The sequence below is a fragment of the Scyliorhinus canicula genome, chromosome 7 (assembly GCF_902713615.1).
Source record: "Scyliorhinus canicula chromosome 7, sScyCan1.1, whole genome shotgun sequence".
NCBI lineage: Eukaryota > Metazoa > Chordata > Chondrichthyes > Carcharhiniformes > Scyliorhinidae > Scyliorhinus > Scyliorhinus canicula.
In genome coordinates this window covers 42,597,636-42,619,102 of record NC_052152.1, presented here as the reverse complement: position 1 = coordinate 42,619,102, position 21,467 = coordinate 42,597,636, and the positions used below count along the sequence as shown (strand labels likewise).

Below are 21,467 nucleotides of genomic sequence, written 5' to 3'. Positions count from 1 at the left end.
ATATATATATATATTTAGAAGAGAAGAGGGGTGTTTTTTTGACTGGAAGTCCGTGTCCAGTGAGGTCCCGCAGGGGTCAGTGTTGGGGCCTTTGCTGTTTGTGGTTTATATAAATAATTTAGATATGAATGTAGGAGGGTTAATCAGTAAGTTCGCGGATGATACGAAAATTGGTGGGGTGGTAAATAGTGAGGAAGATTACCTTAGATTACAGGAGGATATAGACAGGCTGATCAGAGGGGCTGATCAGTGGCAAATGTAATTTAATCCAGATAAGTGTGAGGTGATGCACTTGGACAGGACACACAAGGCAAGGGAATACATGATAAACAGCAGGACCCTGGGACGCACTGAGGATCAGAGGAACATTGGTGTGCATCTACACTGGTCCTTTAAGGTAGCAGATCAGGTGGATATGGTGATTAAGAAGGCATATGGTATACTTGCCTTCATTAGCCAAAGCATAGAGGTTAAGAGCAGGGAAGTTATGCTCGAACTGAATAACATGATGCGTAATGTGTGCAGTTCTGGAATCCACATTATAGGAAAAAGGTGATAGCACTGGAAAAAGTGCAGAGGAGATTTACCATGATGTTGCCTGGGTCGCAAAGGTTTAGCTATGAAGAGAGATTGGATAAACTGGGATGTTTTCCGTGGAGCAGAGGAGAATGAGGGGGGGAAATGATTGAGATGCTTAAAATTATGAAGGCAAAGGTAGAGTAGACAGGAAGAAACTTTTCCCCTTGGTGAATGACTAGTGGTCATAGATTTAAAGTTAAGAGGTAGGTGGTTTAGAGGGGATGTGAGGAGAAACATTTTCCTCAGAGGGTGGTAGAAGTTTGGAACTCACTGCCTGAAAGGGTAGTGGAGGCAGAAACCCTCATAACATTTCATAAATATTTAGATGTGCACTTGCAATGCCAAGGCATACAAGGTTATGGGAAAAGTGCTGTAAAATGGGATTAGCTGGTTGTTTTTGACGGGCACTGATGTGATGGGCTGAAAAGCCTTTTCTGTGCTGTCGACCTTTATGATTCGATGACACCAGCTGCACATCATGCAAATCTGCACCCGATACCAAGGCAATGTGCACGATGCATGCCAACTAGCTGTTGGCATGCGTGTGCAAGGCTCCTGGCCAAAGAGGACAAAACAGGTGCTGGGGTTTGGTGGAGGGTGGGATGTAAGGGAGATGCAGGCAGATGGGTTTTGGTTGGCCTCTCGGGGATTCAGGGGATGATGTGAGGAGTGAGGGACAGGAGCGATGCCTGGGGCACAGAGGTGGTGACTCACCCTAACTGCCCGAAGGAGGTCGTTCATCTTCTTCCTGCATTGCGAGTGCCGGGAAACTTATGGCTAAACGCGCTCGTGAGGGCTCTTTGTTCCCTATTGGCAAAATCGTGCCCTTAGTCTCCCAAATGGAGAATCCCGGGCAGTGCGCAGCATCCAGCATCAGGATCCTTGCACCTGTTTTCAGGGACTATCATTTTAAGTCCTCTAAAGCTACTAATAAACAGCAATGATACCGTTTACTAGTTTGACTTCTAGCATTATTTCTTTCTTAATTTTACAACTTTACTCTTCATATTTTTCTGCCCTGTGGTTTAAGTTTTATGTTAAAACTTGAACATTTTCTACACTAACTACTTTAACATTCCTACTTAATAAGCATTTGTGACTAATCCAAGATGAACAATTCTGTCACATGTCAATCAATTTGATCTGCATATGTCGATAACTATAACCGCCAGATTATATTAGTTTTATGATTTTCAGGATTCCAGTTAGGTGCCAGATTTCTTGGACGGGATTCTCCGACCCCGCGGCGGGTCAGAGAATTGGCGGGGGGCCGCACAAATTGTGCCACACCGCCCCGACGCCAGGACGCGATTCTCCGCAGAGTGGAGAATCGGCGTCATTGGGACCGGCGTGGTCGGCGCGGCGCTGGGAGCGCGCTCTGTGATTCTCCGGCCTGGATGGGCCAAGCGGCCGTAGAAAAAAAACCCAAGTCTCACCGCCGCTGTTCTGACCTGCACTTAGCCAGCGGGACCTCAGCGTTGAAGTGTCCGGGGGCAGCCTGTGGGGGGGGGGTTGGTGGTCAGACTCCGGGGGGGCCTCCGATGTGGCCTGGCCCGTGATCGGGACCCACCGATCGGCTGGCCGGCCTCTCTGTCTCCCGGCCTCCTTTCTTCCACGCCGACGCCTGATCTCCTGCGCCATGTTGGGTCGGGGCCGACGCAGACAAGGGAGACATCGCGCATGCGTGGAAATCGCGTTGGTGGGACTGCGCTTGCGCGGGTTCGCGTCAGACCCACTGCGCATGCGTGCATCCCCCGGCGCCCATTCCATGGCCGGATCAGCAGCTGGAGTGGCATGAACTGCTCCAGCACCCTGCTGGCCCCCTGTGGGGCCAGAATTGCTGATCCTGAGGCCTTGTTGACGTCGTTGAGAAACGCAACGGCGTTTCCGATGGTGTCAACACTTAGCCTCAGGATCACAGAATCCCGCCCCTTGTTTTTGCTAGTATTCATGTCATGGATTGGAGGGTGGGGCTTCAACTAATAATGATTAACTTATTTTCCCTAGTTCCAGCATACAGGTAATATTAGCCCTTTGTTCAACAATCTGTCTAAAGCATATGTTTTATAATTGCTAATTTTCCTACAATTCCCTTCATTAAGTTCTTAACTTCACCCTGACCATTCATTTCCTAAGTCAATGATACCTGTTATAAACTAATTTTAACATTTCTAATATCATGCCAATGTAGTAGCCACTTTTTCTGGCTCTTAAGGTTAACAAATCTTTCTCCTTTCCTTCTTCTCCTAAGCCATTCATTGCTCGGGCACAGTTCCATTGAGCAAATTCCCGACAATATCTTTCCCAAGTAACCATTATCTGTGTGCTTACTTAGCTGGTTTAGCACAGGGCTAAATAGCTGGTTTTGAAAGCAGACCAAGGCAGGCCAGCAGCACAGTTCAATTCCCATACCAGCCTCCCCGAACAGGCGCCGGAATGTGACGACTAGGGGCTTTTCACAGTAACTTCATTTGAAGCCCACTTGTGACAATAAGCGATTTTCATTTCATTTGATAGTCTCTGTAGACTATTTTTCCATGGGGACATCACAGTTGAGTCTGACCTGGTGTACAAGTGTGTGCACTATCAGTTAGGAACTGTTGCTGGCAATTTGAAGCAGGAAACCTGTTTTTTCAAAAGCGTTTTTCAACTAAGGGGTCATTTAGCGTGGCCAATCCACCTACTCTGCACATCTTTAGGTTGTGGGGGTGACAATGTGCAAACTCCTCACAGACAGTGAACCGTGGCCGAACTAGGGTCCTCAGTGCCGTGAGGCAGCAGTACTAATCACTGCGCCTTCGTGCCACTCAGCAGGAACTCTGATTAATATTTCCATTTAAACTAAGGACAGCCCCTCCTATTGCTCGAGCTGAAATCAACTGTCCCAGACCAGAGGTTCGAGCGGAGACCTGTCCCTACGATTCAGGTATTTACGTTGCAAATTGATGGGGTAGGGGAATGCTGATAGTCATTAGTCTGTCACATATTTTCACTACTAACTACTTTTTTAAGGCTTGCAATATTTTGATGAATGGAGGGGAACTTAAATTTTTTTTTATGATATTGGTATTTTTATTTACAGCCATGGTAGTGTGACTGCCTATTTCTGGTTGCAATTTGCAATGCCAGAAGAACATGATCTTCTGGTCAAATATACACTAAGTGTGGAAATGTTGTCAAATGCATTACGACAACAACTTTATACAGATGGAATGGCAAAAAATATGGAAGTGGAACCATCGTCTATCACACTACAGCGTAAGGACTTAATTTATATACTGCATAAATCCAGCCTAAGTTAACAGAAGATTAGTTAGCACCTAAACCAAGCTGGTGAAATTTGCCATAAGGTTGTGGTTTTGTTGTTAACGTTTATCTTTGTACTGTAGGAATAAATGCTGCTAAAAGTTTATAACTTTACATGTCCCTTTAAGGTGTAGTAATGTGCATTGCTCAGGTAAATTTGTAGTCATACCTTTGGATGCTGTAAGGAGATGGTAAGGTCTTTCTGGATAAATTTTAAAAAAATAAATTTAGATTACCCAATTATTTTTTCCAATTAAGGGGAAATTTAGCGTGACCAATCCACCTACTCTGCACATCTTTGAGTTGTGGGGGTGAAACCCACGCAAACACGGGGAGAATGTGCAAATTCCACACGGACAGTGACCCAGAGCTGGGATCGAACCTGGGACCTCAGCACCGTGAGGCAGTTGTGCTAACCACTAGGCCACCGTGCTGCCCGTCTTTCTGGATAAATGAGATAAGACAAATAATCTTCACCATCTTGGGAAGTAAGGTCTTGCAAATTAAAAGAAGAAATTATCCGAGCCAAGTATAGCCTGTGTTTGCTATCCTTCACAGATAAAAGTAAGAATGGGCAATAATCAAACTACATCAGTTCAAGCATTTTTTGTAATAATGAACCACAAAGTAAATTTGCCACAATCATGGCAAATTATTTAACTTAACTTTTGTAATTTACGCATGTTTTTATTTTGTTATTGGTTTTCCTGTTTAACCATACAGTCCTTTTCTTGGTCTCTTCATAGAGATGGAAACAAGGGGGTGATATAGATAATGCGCGCAATCCAACAGCCATGCTGCGCCCGAAAAGCAGCTCACTGGGGCACAGCGTGGCCGATAAAAGCCGGGAGACTATGCTCCCGGGATCTACCCGGCTGGCAACATCTCGTGAGATCTAACACGATCTCGCGAGATGTTGCGATGCAAATCCCGCCCATTTTAGCAAATCTGTATATTAGAGCGAGACAGTTTCTCGGGGTACCCGAGGCGTGGGATCAATCTCTCTTGCCTTGGAGACCATGGTGAGCGCCGTTCAGCAATGGTCTCCAGAACTGGTGATCAGACGGAATGGCACACACGAGGGTCTCCTAGGGGATCAGAGGCTCCCAGGAAGGGTGGTACCCTGGCACTGTAATTGCCACGTGGAGACCCTGGCAGTGCCACCTGCGTACAGCCAAGGTGACCGAATTACACTGCCAGTGGTCAGGGCTGGTGCCAGGTTGGCAGTGCCAAGCTGGCACTGTTTGTGTGCTGGTATTGCTGGAGGTGTCCTGCATGGGGACCCTCCCATAGTGCGTTGGAGATTGGGGGTCATGTCGGGGGTCTCGGAGATTGGGACGCCAATCTCTCGCTACACTGAGGAGTTCAGGTGGGTGGGGCTATGTGCAGCCTCAGCTGACCGTTCCCTGCTTAGGCCCCTTATTTAATGCGGGTGGCGTTTTATAGCTACGTGTTTCTTGGCACTGCGAGCGCCAGGAAACACGTGGCTAATCACGCTCGCTATGGACTTTGTTCCCTTTTAGTTGAATCGTGCCCAATGATTCAAAGTGAAAGTGCCCTTTCTTTTAACTTATTGATTGAGTTTATTTTGGTTCTTTTACAGTTGCTAAAGAAGGATATGTTCAAAGCTTGAAAACTGGTAAGTAGCCCAATTGTAGAGGAAGCAAACCAGTATTTAGAGGAGGAATCATCAGAATGTAAATTTGGGTGTAACAGAATACGTTAGTTTAAAGTAATATTTGTATTATATCACATGTATCATTTTAAAATGGCTTAAAGCATATTGAATTATTGTTTTTGAAGTGAAGTGAAGTGATTGTTATGTCGGAAGTTTCTTCATAGAATTAAAGTAACTGGTTAAAGAAAAGGTCTGGGGAAGATTAGAATTTTCTGTGCAGTGAGTTACTATAATGTAAACTCATTGTCTAAATAGATAGTGGAAGGTGATTCATTCATAACGTTCAATGACAATTGAATATTTACTCGGATAGGAAAAGTTTTCAGCTCTGTGAGGAAGGCAGAAAATTGGAGCTAAGAAGAAAGAGCACAGACATGGTGGGTTAATGGCCTCCACTGTACCATAAGATTTTATTGGAGGAACTTTGAAATAGAGAATTGTTTGGGTGCAAGCATGGGGGGGAGGGGATTGAAACCAATAAAAGTGTCAACACATTGGAAAGCGGGCTTTAAATCGCTGACTTCCACGTTTAACCAGGGTGCTTACATGCACATGAAGAACCAGGGTTTTCGATTAGCCTGTTAGTTACTTAATTAAATACATATTTCAACTAATTTTGTAATTTAATGGGACATCACGGTTTCCCAGGCTTCCTGAGCCTCACCAGTGAAAGCAAGGCGAGGACACAATGGTGCTGAATGCAAATATTGGAATGCGTACTTAGTACTCACAGCTACAAATGGCAAAGAGTTTGTTCATAAAATTCTCACTCAGAGCTTACTTTCTTCTTCAGGGCAACTTCTTTGTCTTTGTTAAAGGCATTATGCAAATGCAAGTTTTGTCAATTTTGTTAAGCAACTTAGGCCAAGGATTTTTGAAGGACTGTTCTTGCTCTGCTCCAGCAACTTTGCTGGAATCAGAAACCACATTAATGTGCATAGTGCAGCTCTGGGGAAATGTTATTCCTTAGTCCGGCATTTAAAGTACCCAGCAGGGGAGATCCAGTTAACTCACATACTAAAATAAATGACCCAAGTATCCTAATTCCTTTGGATTTGTTTGTGTTTTTTTAGGTCAGTGTGTGTTTCGAGTTCTGTTATTGAGCAAAGAACAGACATTTAATTCACTGAGATTAGTGAACTGCAACAAAAACAGCAGTAACTATTGGCTGGTGCAGGGAAAGAATAATCACTCCATCAAAACTATCATTTCTACTGAAGGTGAAGGATCTGTCTGCACTGACGTGAATGTGACAATGTACAATACTTGGGTTCCAGGCTCTCAGCAAATTGTTAGTAAGTACGTGTCATTCAGAGAAACATTGCAATAGATCAGTTTGAAAATAGATTTGGATTTCTTTTGCTTTGCTTTACACACTATATTTACCCCAGATATCACGGTTGTCTGTTTTAATAAGCACCATGGCTTAAATTATAAGACTAAAAGAAATAGAAGCAGGAGTAGGCCATTCGACCCTACGAGTCTGCCAAGCCATTAAGTAAGTTCAAGGCTGATCTGCGCGCGGCCATAACACCACTTTCCTTCCTGCCCCCCCCCCACACCACACCCACCTGCCCCCTCACGCAGTCCCGCCAACCCGATCCGGCTCATAACTCCCATGCCGATCAAAAATCTGTCCAGCTCAGGAGAGTAGATTACAGTTAGACATCGCAGAAGCATTAATATCCTCACTAAGAACATACTCACACTTTTAAGTAGCATCACTAACTTTCTGTGGTTAACTTAGTTGGTAGTAAACACTCAAGCGCAGCAATTCCATGAAACTCACAGGGCGGCTGAGGGTGAGCTGTTGGTTTTGCAAGGGTAACGTCAGATTGATGAGTGCAATTGGTTGTGTTTTTAGAGCTTTCCCTGGCTTCGCTAAAGCTTCAATTTTTAAAATTCTTTCATGGGACATGAATGTCGCTGGCTCAGCCAGCATTTATTGCCCATCCCTAATTGCCCTTTGGAATGTGGTGGTGCACTATAGTCCATGTGATGCAGGTACATCCACAGTTCTGTTAGGAAGGGATTTTCAGGATTTTGAACCTGCGTCAGCAACAGATATATATTTCCAAGTCAGGATATTATTTGGAGGGGAACCTATAGGTACTGGTATCTCCATGCATCTGCTGTCCTTGTGTAGATGTTCGAGCCCTTGGGTTTGGAAGGTGTTGTTGAAGGAGACTTGGTGGGTTTCTGCAGTGTATTTTGTAGATGGTACACGCCACTGCCACTGTACGTCAGTGGTGGAGGAAGTGAATGTTGAAGGTAGTGGATAGGGTCCATTCAAGGAGGCTGCTTTGTCCTGGATGGTGTTGAGCTTCTTGAGTGTTCTTGGAGCTGCACTCATCCAGGCAAGTGGAGAATATTCTACCACACTACTGACCTGTGGCTTGTAGATGGTGAAAAGGTTTTGGGGAGTCCGAAGGTGAGTTACTTGCCACAGGATTTCCAACCGCGAACCTGCTTTTGTAACCACAGTATTTATAAGGCTGGTCCATTTCAGTTCCATGTCTTGCTGCATCTGGGCATGCACTGCTTCAGAATCTGAGGAAGCACGAATGGTGCTGAGCATTCTGAACTCATTAGCAAACATTCCCACATCTGAACTTATGATGGAGGGAAGGTCATGGTGAAGTAACTGAAGGTGGTTGGGCCTAGGACAGTACACTGAGGAACTCCTGCAGTCGTATCCTAGAATTAAGATGATTGACCTCCAACAACCACAACCACCTTCCTTTGTGCTAGGTATGACGCCAACCAGTGGAGAGTTTTCCCCGATTCCCATTGACTCCAGTTTTGCGAGGGCTCCTCGATGCCACACTTGGTGAAATGCTGCCTTGATGCTAAGGGGCAATCCTCTCAGGGAATCCTCTCACTTCACCTCTGGAGTTAAGGGGCGTGATTCTCCGAAATGGAGACAAAGTCCCGATGCCGAAGTGAAAACCGGAGTGTTTCACTCCGGTGTCGGAGCCCGCTCCCAGCCCCCTATTCTCCCGCCCCCGGGAGGCTAGGAGCGGCATCGCGTATTGTCGTCCTCCCCGAGGCCGCCCCGCAAGAAGATGGCAGATGGATCTTGCGGGGCGGCGGAAGAAAGGAGGTCCTCCTTTAGAGAGGTCGGCCCGCCGATCGGTGGGCCCCGATCACGGGCCAGACCCCATCGGAGGCCCCCTCTGGTGAAGGAACCCCCCTCCCTCCCTGCCACAGGCCACTCCCCCAGCATTCCCGCACAGTTCCCGCTGGCAGCGACCAGGTGTGGACAGCGCCGGCGGGAAACTGTCGGGTCGGAGCGGCCGCTCGGCCTATCCGGGACGGAGGATGGCGGGGATACCGGAGAATTGCCATTGTGAGTGTCTCGGGCGATTCTCCGGCTGGCGTGGCGCAGAACTCGACGGGGCCGTTCTCGCTGGTTGGGAGAATGGCGGGACGGCGTCGCACCAGCGTCGCACGATAAGATGGCGCGGCTGGTGATTCTCCCAACCGGCGCGGCCTTGGAGAATCGCGCCCAAGATCTTTTGGCCTTGTTTGAGCCAAGGCTGCAATGAGGTCAGGAGCTAAGTGACCATGCGGAATCCAAACTGAGCGTCAGTGAGAAGGCTCTCCCAATCAATCCCCTCCTTCACAATCACAAAATCTACTCCCAATTACCCCCTCTCCTGATCACCTTCCTTCATCCCAGGACCAACCAAACTTAAAATCCAATGTTGACTCACCAGAGAGCTGTCTGGGAACTCCAAGCATGCATATAGCATGCAAAGCAGTCACATTTAAATGATGTCTGAGGCCCAGCCTCTGTCCCAGCCAGATAACAGAAACCAATTTCTGGTCCAGTAACATTTATCAATTTTATCCTTAGTTAGTAGAACAAAAGTGTCGCATTTTGGAGAAAATGTAAACCTTTAGGTGAACGCTATCATTTTTCCATTTCTTTTCCTCATTTTGCTAAACTCTGTGAAAAGTTAATCCAATGTCTTTTACATTTAGTTAACAGTTTTGTAAATGTAGGGGGAACTTCTTGTAATACATTAACTGCTCCAGAGATGAATTGTGGCCTTTGAACTTGGAGTGATTTCAATTTGCTTGCTCATTCATCAAAATGTGGAAAACAATTAATGTAAACATCAAACAGAAATTCTTTTTGTTCACTGTGACGTGTTTACAAAAGATTACTAACATACAATTGCCTTGTTAGTAGGCAACTGTTGAGGGGGTAATAATTATGAATAATTTTACTGAAAATACTTAATTAATACCACAGGCTAGATACTAGAGTGATTGCTGTAGGAAATGCGAGTTGATTTGTAGCCTGGAATTTTTGGAAGTTTTCTGCCTCACTTGAAGTCCAGCCACCATTGTTTCATTTTAAGTTGCTCACTATGAGTGCATTTCCTATATTTCAACAGAAGAAACAGAAACAAACCTCATAAGTTGAACTCTATGAACTTTCCATGACCCTAGTTGTAGCTGACTCTCAGTGAGTATTTCTAGTCAAGGAAACATTTCAACAGTTCATCTGATTATGTGATATTGCTTGACAGCTGGGAGTGATGGATCACAGTGAAATCCCCTGCTGCTTCAGCTAATAAAACATTTGTGACTGACTGGAACAATAGGAGGGAGCGTTTTTTTTTGTATTAGTTCATGGGATGTGAGCGTACTTCCTTAAAAGTGCCCTTGAGTGGGTGGTGAGTGTCCACAGTGCTGCTGGGAAGGGATGCCAGAGACAGTGAAGGAATGAATGGTGGTGTCGTTTTTAAAAAGAAGTTACGAGGTGTGGGCGTCGCTGGCTAAGCCAACACTTGTTGTCCATCCCTAGTTGCCCTTCAGAAGATGGTGGTGTGCTGTCTTGAACTGCTGCAGCCCCTGAGGTGTAGGTACACCTGCAGTGTGTACATCTACAAGATGTACTGCATAAACTCACAGAGGCTCTTTGGGCAGCGTCTTCCAAACCCACGGTTGCTACCATCTAGAAGGACAAGGGCGGTAAACATGTGGAAATACAACCATCTGACTTGGAAATATATCTCTGTTCCTTCACTGTCACTGGGTCAAAATCCTGGAACTGTGCCTTCCCAGCAGAACTGTGGGGCGTGATTCTCCGCTCCAAATGCGGCGTGGGAGAATCACGGGAGGGCCCCCCAACAAAATTCACGCCCCCCTGGCGATCCCCCACGATTCCCCCCCCCCCACCGGCTCGGAAGAATCGCCGTTTGCCGTGTATCACGGCGAACGGTGATTCTCTGACCCGGATTGGCCGAGCGGCCTGCCGTTCATGACCGTTTCACGATGGCGGCAACCACACCTGGTCGCTGCCGTCGTGAAACGGGTGAGATATGCCCGTTTGGGGCTTGTGGGGGGAGTACAGGGGAAAGAGCACCATGACTGTGCTCGGGAGGGGAGAGGCCTGCGATCGGTGCCCACCGAATGTCGGGCCGGTGTCTCAATCGGACGCACTATTTCCCCTCCGCCGCCCCGCAAGATCGAGCCGCCATGTCTTGCAGGGCGGCTGAGGGGAAAGACGGCCACCGCATATGCGTGGGTTCGAGCTGTCAGCGTCGTGACGTCAGCCGTGCATGCGCGGGTTGGAGCCGGCCAACCTGTGCATGCGCGGCTGACATCATTAGGCACACCGGCCGCATCATTCTCGGCGCGACGCCCCTGTGGCCGAGATTTACGGAGCGCCGCTCCTAGCCCCGCTGTGAGGGGAGAATAGGGGGCGAGGAGCGGCCTCCGAGGCCGTTGTGAAACTTGGCCGAGTTCACGACGGCCCTCCCGATTTTTCCCCAGAGCGGAGAATTCCGCCCGTGGGGTATCTACACCACATGGACTACAACGGTTCAAGAAGGCAGTTCACCCCCACCTTCTCAAGGGCAATTAGGGATGGGTAATAAATGCTGGCCTAACCAGCAACACCCACATTCCATGAATGCATTTTTAAAAAAAAATTTTTTTATTCAGATTCTCACAAAATATCAGTAACAGAAAATATTAAAATATTGAAATTTTAACAACTAAGAAAACAAAAAAGAGCAAAAGCTCCCCCCCCCCCCCCCCCCCCCCGGAAATACAAAAAGGAAGAAATAGATTAACGCCCGTCATAAACAAAGAACACATATACACGTCCCTTCAACCCAACCCACAGAAATGACCCACCCCCTCGGGTTGCTGCTGCTGCTGGCCTTTTTCCCTACCGTTCTGCCAGAAATCTAGGAAAGGCTGCCACCGCCTGAAAAACCCCTGTACTGATCCCCTCAGGGCAAATTTCACCCTCTCCAATTTAATAAACCCCGCCATATCGTTGACCCAGGCTTCCACGCTTGGGGGGCCTCGCATCCTTCCACTGAAGAAGAATCCTCCGCCGGGCTACTAGGGACGCAAAGGCCAGAACACCGACCTCTCTCGCCTCCTGCACTCCTGGCACCACTGCAACCCCAAATATTAAGAGTCCCTAGCCTGGATTGACCCTGGATCCCACCACCCTCGACACCGTGCTTGCTACACCCTTCCAAAATTCCCCCAGCGCTGGGCATGCCCAGAACATATGGGCGTGGTTCGCTGGGCTCCCCGAGCACCTAGTACACCTGTCCTCGCCCCCAAAGAACCTACTCATCCTCGTCCCAGTCATATGAGCCCTATGTAGCCCTTGAACTGTATGAGGCTAAGCCTCGCACAAGAAGAGGAGGAGTTTACTCTTTCCAGAGCATCCGCCCACGTCCCCTCCTCAATCTCCTCACCCAGCTCCTCTTCCCATTTACCCTTCAGCTCCTCCACCGATGCCTCGTCTACCTCCAGCATCACTTGGTACATGTCCAAAATCCTCCCCTCTCCAACCCACACCCCCGAGAGCACCCTGTCCTGGACCCCACGTAGGGACAACAGAGGGAACTCCACCACCTGCCGTCTGGTAAACGCCCTTACCTGCATGTGCCTAAAAATGTTCCCCGGGGGATCCCGAACTGCCCCTCTAACTCACCCAGGCTCGCAAACTTCCCGTCTACAAACAGGTCCCTCAACCTCCTAACACCTGCCCTGTGCCAACTCAGGAACCCGCCATCAATTCTCCCTGGAATAAACCGGTGGTTCCCCCATATCGGGGACCCCATCGAGACACCCACCTCCCCCCTGTGCCGTCTCAATTGCCCCAAATTTTGAGGGTAGCCGCCACCACCGGGCTCGTAGTATACCTCATTGGAGGGAGCGGCAGCGGCGCCGTTACCAGCGCCTCCAGGCTCGTGCCCACACAGGACGCCATCTCCATCCTCTTCCATGCTGCCCCTTCCCCGTCCATTACCCATTTACGCACCATCGCTGCGTTGGCAGCCCAATAGTACCCACAGAGGTTGGGCAGTGCCAGCCCCCCCCCATCCCTGCCCCGCTCCAAAAACACCCTTCTCACCCTCGGGGTCCCATGCGCCCACACAAACCTCGTAATGCTCCTTTTGACCCTCCTAAAAAAGGCCTTCAGGATAAGGATGGGGAGGCACTGGAACAGGAACAAAAGCCTCGGGAGCACCGTCATCTTGACTGACTGCACCCTGCCCGCCAGCGACAGCGGCAACATGTCCCATCTTTTAAACTCCTCCTCCATTTGCTCCACCAGCCTTGTACGGTTAAGTTTGTGTAGGGCCCCCAGCTCCTGGCCACCTGGACTCCCAGGTACCTAAAGCTCCACTCTGCCCTTTTTAGTGGGAGCCTACCAATCCCCTCCTCCTGATCTCCCGGGTGGACGACGAACAGCTCACTCTTCCCCAGGTTGAGCTTGTACCCTGAGAAGTTCCCAAATTCTCTGAGAATCTTCATCACCTCTGGCATTCCCCCCACTGGGTCCGCCACATATAACAATAAGTCAATTGCATAAAGCGACACTCGGTGCTCCTCCCCACCCTGCACCAGTCCCCTCCAGTTCCTCGACTCCCTCAACGCCATGGCCAGGGGTTCGATTGCCAACGCAAAGAGCAGGGGGGACAAGGGACACCCCTGTCTCGTCCCTCGGTATAACCGAAAGTACTCCGATCTCCTCCTATCCGTGGCCAGGCTCGCCATCGGGGCCTCATATAACAACCTCACCCATCTGACAAACCTCTCCCCAAACCCAAACCTTTCCAGCACCTCCCACAAGTACCCCCACTCAACCCTATCAAAGGCCTTCTCCGCGTCTAGCGCCACCACTATCTCCGCTTCCCCCGCTACTGCCGGCATCATTAGAACATTCAAGAGCCTCCGTATGTTGGTGTTCAGCTGCCTTCCCTTCACAAACCCTGTCTGATCCTCGTGGATGACCTGCGGCACACAGACCTCTATCCTTGTGGCCAAGATCTTCGCCAACAGCTTGGCGTCTACATTTAACAGCGAGATCGGCCTGTATGATCCACATTGCAGGGGGCCCTTGTCCTGCTTAAGGATCAAGGAAATCAGCGCCCGGGTCATAGTCGGGGGCAAAGTCCCCCCCTCCCTTGCCTCGTTGAAGGTCCTAACCAACAGGGGACCCAGCAGGTCTGCATACATTTTATAGAATTCAACCAGGAACCCATCCGGCCCCGGCATCTTCCCCGACTGCATGCTCCCTATCCCTTTGACCAGCTCCTCCAGCCCAATCGGCGCCCCCAGTCCCTCCACCTGCCCCTCCTCCACCCTCGGGAATCTCAGCTGGTCCAAGAAACGCCCCATTTCCCCCCATCCACTGGGGGTTCAGACCGATACAATTCCCCGTAAAAGTCCCTGAAGACCCCATTGATGCCTACCCCCCTTCGCACCACATTCCCTCCCCTATCCTTAACTCCACCAATCTCCCTGGCCGCATCCCGCTTACTCCGCACCTTTAGGGGCCAAGCCCTCACATTGAGGGGCTAGGCCCACGCCGGAGTGGTTCCCGCTCCGCCGGCTGGCGTGAACGGCCTTTGGCTCCATGCCAGCCGGGGCCGAAAGGACTTCGCCGGCCGGCATAAATCCGCGCATGCTCCGGAGTGTCAGCGGCTGCTGACGTCATACCGGCGCATGCACAGGGGAGGGGGGTCTCTTCCACCTCCGCCATGGTGAAGACCATGGCAAAGGTGGAAGAAAAAGAGTGCCCCCATGGCACAGGCCCACCCGCCGATCGGTGGGCCCTGATCGCGGGCCAGGCTACCATGGGGGCACCCCCCGGGGTCAGATCCTCCCTCCGCCCCCCCCCCCCCCAGGACCCCGGCGCCTGCCCGCGCCGCCAATCCCGCCGGTAAGGTAGGTGGCTTAATCGACACCGGTGGGAGAGGCTTGTCAGCGATGGGACTTCGGCCCCTCGCAGGCCAGAGAATCGCCGCGGGGGGCCCGCCGAACGGCGCGGCGCGATTCCCGCCCCCGCCGAATCTCGGGTGGCGGAGAATTCGGGATACGGCGGGGCGGGATTGACTCGGGCCCGGGCGATTCTCCGACATGGCGGGGGGGTTGGAGAATCCCGCCCCAAGTGGCCCAAGTGGGAGGGGGGAACAATGGTGAGGGGAAAATTAATCAATGGAAAAAATGAAAGGAAATGAATAGAAATAAAAATAATGTGAAGGTGGAGGAGAGAGTTCACAGTCTGAAGTTTGGGCATCAGTGTTAAATCCGGAAGGTTGCAACGTGCCTAATCGAAAGATGAGGTGCTGTTCCTCCAGTTTGTGCTGGGCCTCACTGGAACATTGAAGCAGGCCAAGGATGGACATGTGCACATGAGAGCAGGCGGTGAGTTGAAATGATAAATGACAGGAAGGTCTGGGTCCTGCTTGCAGACAGCCCAAGGTGTTCTGCAAAGTGGCCACCCAGTCTGCGTTTAGTTCTCCAACGTAGAGCAGACTGCATTTGGAGCTGATGTTATTTGTACCTCTGATGCTGCGGAATCCAGAAAGTGACCTAAATCCAGCCCTTCTGAAATGCTCCTGCCAATGATACACTGATAGGCCTATGGACTTCCAATCCCATCAACTGGGAAATCTCACTGACTTATTCCCACATCATTAATTTACAATGTCTGGAAAGTTCAAAAAGCTTTTTATTTTATTTTCTGAGTCTAAAAGTTACTGTTTAGAAAAATTACCTCAAAGGTAACAAACTGTTTCTACTTGTAGGTTCAACCAAACTGGTCTGCCCATTGATCATGAGGTTATTATTCCTGGGAATATGTTGTTAGTGACCTTTAGCCGACCGGGAGAATGTGATCTTTCACAATTTTCAATTACATTCCTTCAGATACTAATGGCAGGTAAGGAAAGTAAAAGTTTGCTTTCTTTCTATAGAAAATTAATTTGTGGTTTTCGAATCATTGGTTTTACAGTGCATTGCAAAAATATTCCTTCAAAAATTCTTAGAATGGTTGTTGAACAGTTTTTAGTCATTCATGTTAATTGTCTGCCATGACAAAACACCCTTTATCTACAAACATTTATTTCAACAGGACTGATAAGTTTAACAATGATCAGCTGATGATTAAAACTGCATTAATGTGTAACAATGGAAAATTATCAAAGGCAGAATTCGCACCGTTTGAAGGGTGCATCCTATCACATGGTCATAATTAAGTCCCAAAATTGGTCTCCCTAATCAATTAAAATTATCAGGCTACCAGCACTATCTGCACTGCTTATTGATGACTCGCCTGATATGCCATCAACATTGCACAGTGCTATTTGAAGCCTGCACCTCTGCCTTGCCTGGCAAATATGACAGGAGATTGTGGACAAAGGCAGCCACAGGACGAGCTGTAAGAACCACCATTTTTCTAACACTGCACTAAAGGTGAATGGAGGTCGGCAGGGAAGGACACCTTCTATGCAGCAAAAGATATCCAGGCAAACTATGCAACATGAGTGGACGGAGATGGCAAAGTGCTGTGTGCAAGGTAACCCCCCACCCACAGCCCCCTTCCGAGAAAAGCTAAATGGTCTCACAATTAAGGTTGGCTATGGCAAGCCTCCAGACTTGTATCTGTCATTGGACTTTGCCGCGCCTTGCATTAACAGCTGCCACTTATTCACAACCCTTCCCTTGCCTGATGACCTGCACGCACCTGCATTCGCTGCAGCACACCTCAACTCCATTATATTCTTCACCTGAGTAATTTTCACCTGTTACAACTCCTCACACTTACTTCCTGCACCTCCTCACACCTCTGCCATTTTTCATATAGTCTATCCTGGTGTGTGTTGTGCAGATTTCTCACTATTGACACGTGCAGGAAAGGCTTGTGCACAGTAAAGTAACAGTAAGAAGTCTTACAACACCAGGTTAAAGTCCAACAGATTTGTTTCAAGTCACTAGCTTTCAGAGCACTGCTCCTTCCTCAGGTGAATAAAGAGGTATGTTCCAGAAACATATATATAGACAAATTCAAAGATGCCAGATAATGCTTAGAATGCGAGCATTTGCAGATAATCAAGTCTTTACAGATCCAGAGATAGGGGTAACCCCAGGTTTAAGAGGTGTGAATTGTCTCAAGCCAGGACAGTTGGTAGAATTTCGCAAGCCCAGCAGATGGTGGGGGATGAATGTAATGGGACATGAATCCCAAGTCCCGGTTGAGGCCGCACTCATGTGTGCGGAACTTGGCTATAAGTTTCTGCTCGGTGATTCTGCGTTGTCACGCGTCCTGAAGGCCGCCTTGGAGAACGCTTATCCGGAGATCAGAGGCTGAATGCCTTTGACTGCTGAAGTGTTTCCCGACTGGAAGGGAACATTCCTGCCTGGTGATTGTCGCACAATGTCCGTTCATTCATTGTCGCAGCGTCTGCATGGTCTCGCCAATGTACCACGCTTCGGGACATCCTTTCCTGCAGCATATGAGGTAGACAACGTTGGCTGAGTCGCACGAGTATGTACCGTGTACTGGTGGGTGGTGTTCTCACATGTAATGGTGGTATCCATGTCGATGATCTGGCATGTCTTGCAGAGATTGCCATGGCAGGGTTGTGTGGTGTCGTGGTCGCTGTTCTGAAGGCTGGGTAGTTTGCTGCAAACAATGGTTTGTTTGAGATTGCGCGGTTGTTTGAAGGCAAGTAGTGGGGGTGTGGGGATGACCTTTGCAAGATGTTCATCTTCAGGGCTGCCTGCCCAACTGGCATTGTAAATATCAATCACATTGCTGTGGGTCTGGAGTCACGTGTGGGGCAGACTGGGTAAGGATAGCAGATTTTGTTCCTTAAAGGACGTTAGTGAACCAGAAGGGTTTATTACGACAATCGACAATAGTTTCAGGGTCATTAGATTTTTAATTCCAGATCATTATCAATTCAAATTTCACCATCTGCCATGGTAGGATTCAAACCTTAGCCTCCAGGGAATTACCCTGGTTCGCTGGATTACTAGCCCAGTGAAAATACCACTACACCACTGGCTCCCCAAAAGAAGCAAATGTGGGGAGGAATTTTCCTGTATTTTGTTCAGGGTCCAGCTGCACAGTTGAGCGTTTAGACCAGATTTTTGGCACTGTTGGTGGGGGGGACGAGGACAAGGACAATCATCCGTCTGGTGCAGCGAGACCTGACTGTGCCGACAAGACTGGTTCTACGGAGATCAGGGCTCCCTGATCAGTACAGAACGTAACGTAAATGATGACCCCCCCCCAAGCATCGGGCCACACCATAGCACAAGCAACGGAACTCTTGCCCCCCCCCACCCCCAAACTCCACAGTGCACCAGCAACAGGACTCTTTTTCCAACCCCCTCCCCACCCCACCACAATGCCATCATTGGCTGCACCTCCCCACCACCACCGCAGCCTCGGGGGCACACATTCACGCCCCCTCTCAATCTACCCCATCCCCACCACCGCAGTATGGGAGGCATTCTTTCCCTCTCTTTCTCCACCCCTACACCCACACACACCTCCTCCTCCCAAATGGGACCCAGCTCCTCCTCCCACCTAGCCTTGACCTCCTCCACTAAGACCTGCCCCATCCCCATGATCCAAATGATCCCGTGATTCTGCATGAGTGCTTGAGCGGCTCATTTGTGCTGGAAGCCCCTAAGACAGTGGGCAGGATTCTCTGATCCTGAGGCTAAGTGTAAACGGTGTCGTAAATGGTGCTGTGTTTTACGACGGCGTCAACAGGCCCCAAGGAGCAGCGATCCTGCGCCGCACAGGGGGCCAGCACGGCACTGGAGAGCCTCACGCTGCTCCAGCTGCCGATACCGGCATCAGAATGTGCGCCGTGGGTCCACACATGCGCGCTACGGCCAGTGCGAGTTCGCGCATGCGCGCCATGGCCGCCGCGAGTTTGCGCATGTGCACTACAGCCAGCACGAGTTCACGCATGCACGCTAGTTGCCTCATCCTCACCCCGGTGCTACATGGCGGAGAGCTACCGGGGCCCGGCGCGGAGGAACATAGGCCCCACCAGGATAAGCCCGCCCACTGATCGGCAGGCCCCGATCACGGGCCAGGCCACTGTGGAGGCCCCCACCGGGGTCGGATCCCCCACCAGGCCCCCCTGCAACATGAATGGCGAGGTCCCGCTGGGTAGGACCACACGTGAACGGCACCGGCAGGACTCGGCGGGCACTCGCCCATCGTGCATGGAGAATTGCCAGGGGAGACTCGGTGTTGGGGCAGCGTCACGTGAATCGCGCCCCACCCCCCAGCAATTCCCGCCCCGTACCTATGAAAACGCAAACTGCTGCCATCTTAACTCGGGGATTTATCATCTCCTGTGTATAAAGGCTGAAGGAGAGTGTGGAGACAGGCATTGAGAGCCTTGCAGCACACCTATGCTGTCTTCTCACACAGAGCATTTGCTGTGCTGAGGCTCTGAGAGCAGCATTGTCTCTCAGGGTGACAGCATGCCTGATTCCTCACCAGCCACTCCAGCAGTCACCTTGTTACTAGGGCAGTACGGTAGCACAGTGGTTAAAACTATGGCTTCACAGCGCCAGGGTCCCAAGTTCGATTCCCGGCTTGGGTCACTGTCTGTGCTCCCCGTTTCTGGGTGGGTTTCCTCTGGGTGCTCCGGTTTCCTCCCACAAGTCCTGAAAGACGTGCTGTTAGGTCATTTGGACATTCTGAATTCTCCCTCAGTGTACCCAAGCAGGCGCCGCAATATGGTGACTAGGGGCTTTTCACAGTAACTTCATTGCAGTGTTAATGTAAGCCTACTTGTGACAATAAAGATTATTATTGTTATTGCCAGAGCTAGTCTGCTCTGGTCATAGCCAAACCCAGCAGTCTGCAACTGGATACTAAATACTGAGAGCTGGTTGCAATCGCAAATCACAGCTATTTCAGAAGTCTTCAGTGAGTGTTCATTAACTTTGCAGTTTCCAAGCTGTAGTCACCGGAAATCACTTCATAGGATCACTAGAATACTTAAACAAACACAAGACAGGCAATAAGGGTTTTGCAAGAGTTACTTGTAGGTCAGCATCAGTACAATAACCATTTGTCAAATCAAGACTTCAGTCTTTTGGAGATGTGAAGTAATATGGTTTGGTTTTAATAAAGCTGCTAATTTCATAATATTAGTAAAGTTACGGGAACACCCATGAAGTTGCACACTTGAGGGCATTGTTGGTGCCAAGACAGGGACAGATGAAAGAAGGGAACATTGATGCCCTGGGAAGGAGAAGGAAAGCTCAGGAGAATCTATTCCCAATAATATGCTGCGTTACAACTGACTGCTTGCTGGTCCGTACATCCTCCAGCTTGTTGTTCCCTTCTTCACTGTCTTACCGTTCTCAGGAAGCATCATGGCAACTCCTCATTGTATCATAGAATCAACACAGAGGAAGGCCAATCAGCCCATCTCTATGAAACAGCTACCTGATTAGACCCACTTCCCTGATCTTCCCCCATAGTCTAATAATTATCAAAACACCAATACCTTGGTCTTGGCTCCTCCCTCTGCAACTGCATCCTCGACTTCCTGACCCATAGACCAAAATCAGTAAGGATAAACAACAAAACCTTCACCATGATAATCCTCAATACCGGGGCCCGCAAGGCTCTCTGTACTTAGCCCCCACTATACTCCCTATACACACACAATTGTTTGGCAAAATTTGGCTCCAATTCCATCTACAAGTTTGCTGATGACACAACTGTAGTGAGTCAAATCTCGAACAACGATGAATCCCGGAGGGAGATAGAGAACCTAGTGGTGTGGTGAAATGACAACAATCTCTCCCTCAACGTCAGCAAAACTAAGGAGCTGGTCATTGACTTCAGGAAGCAAAGTATCGTACACACCGTTGGCCTTAATTGCAAGGGGATGGAAAAAAGTACAGAAGTCTTGCTACAGCTGGAGGGTGATGCTCAGACCACACCATACTGAATGCAGTTTTTGACTCCATATCTAAGGAGGGACAAACATGCTTTAAAGACAGTTCAGAGAAGATTTACTAATTGCTAATTGCTTGGATCAAGGGACTATCTTATGCAGAGGGGCTGGGCCTATACCCACTTGACTTCAGGAAATGAGAGGTGATCTTATTGAGAAATCCAAGATTCGGAGGAGCTTGACAAATTATGCTGAGAGAATGTTTCCCATCACAAAAGGCAAGCTCAAACAAGGAGGAATAGTTTCAGAATAAGGGGCACCCATTTAACATGGAGATGAGGATGAATTTCTCCTCTTTGGAATCCAATGATATGTGGAGGCTGAATCGACGAATACATTGAAAGCTGAGTTAGACTGATTCTTGATCTAAAGGTAAGTCGAGGGTTGTGGGAACACACAAGAAAGTGAAGTTGAGACCAAGATCAGATCAGCAATTATCTTATTGTATGCTGGAGAAAGATCAAGGAAATATATGATGTGCTCTTGTTCTAATTTCTTATGTTTTTTTTTGTTCTTGCATCCCTTTTAAAACTTACCTCTCCTCGGTTTCTTCCAAGATTGTGGAACATGTAGCACATTACTATGAATCTTGACATTTGCTCTGAACTGTACTGCGTTACTCC

General features: G+C 49.1%; 1 protein-coding gene across 2 annotated transcripts in view; it reads left to right on the top strand.

Annotated features, from left to right (window-relative positions):
• Window positions 1-21,467, top strand: part of LOC119968899 (suppressor of tumorigenicity 14 protein homolog) — a 71,762-nt gene that overhangs the window by 18,873 nt on the left and 31,422 nt on the right. For both annotated transcript variants that reach the window (XM_038801869.1, XM_038801868.1), the window contains exons 5-8: window positions 3,662-3,837; window positions 5,489-5,524; window positions 6,637-6,862; window positions 15,646-15,779. In XM_038801869.1, the coding sequence (XP_038657797.1) occupies window positions 3,662-3,837; window positions 5,489-5,524; window positions 6,637-6,862; window positions 15,646-15,779 (572 nt within the window). The remainder of the gene's footprint in view (window positions 1-3,661; window positions 3,838-5,488; window positions 5,525-6,636; window positions 6,863-15,645; window positions 15,780-21,467) is intronic.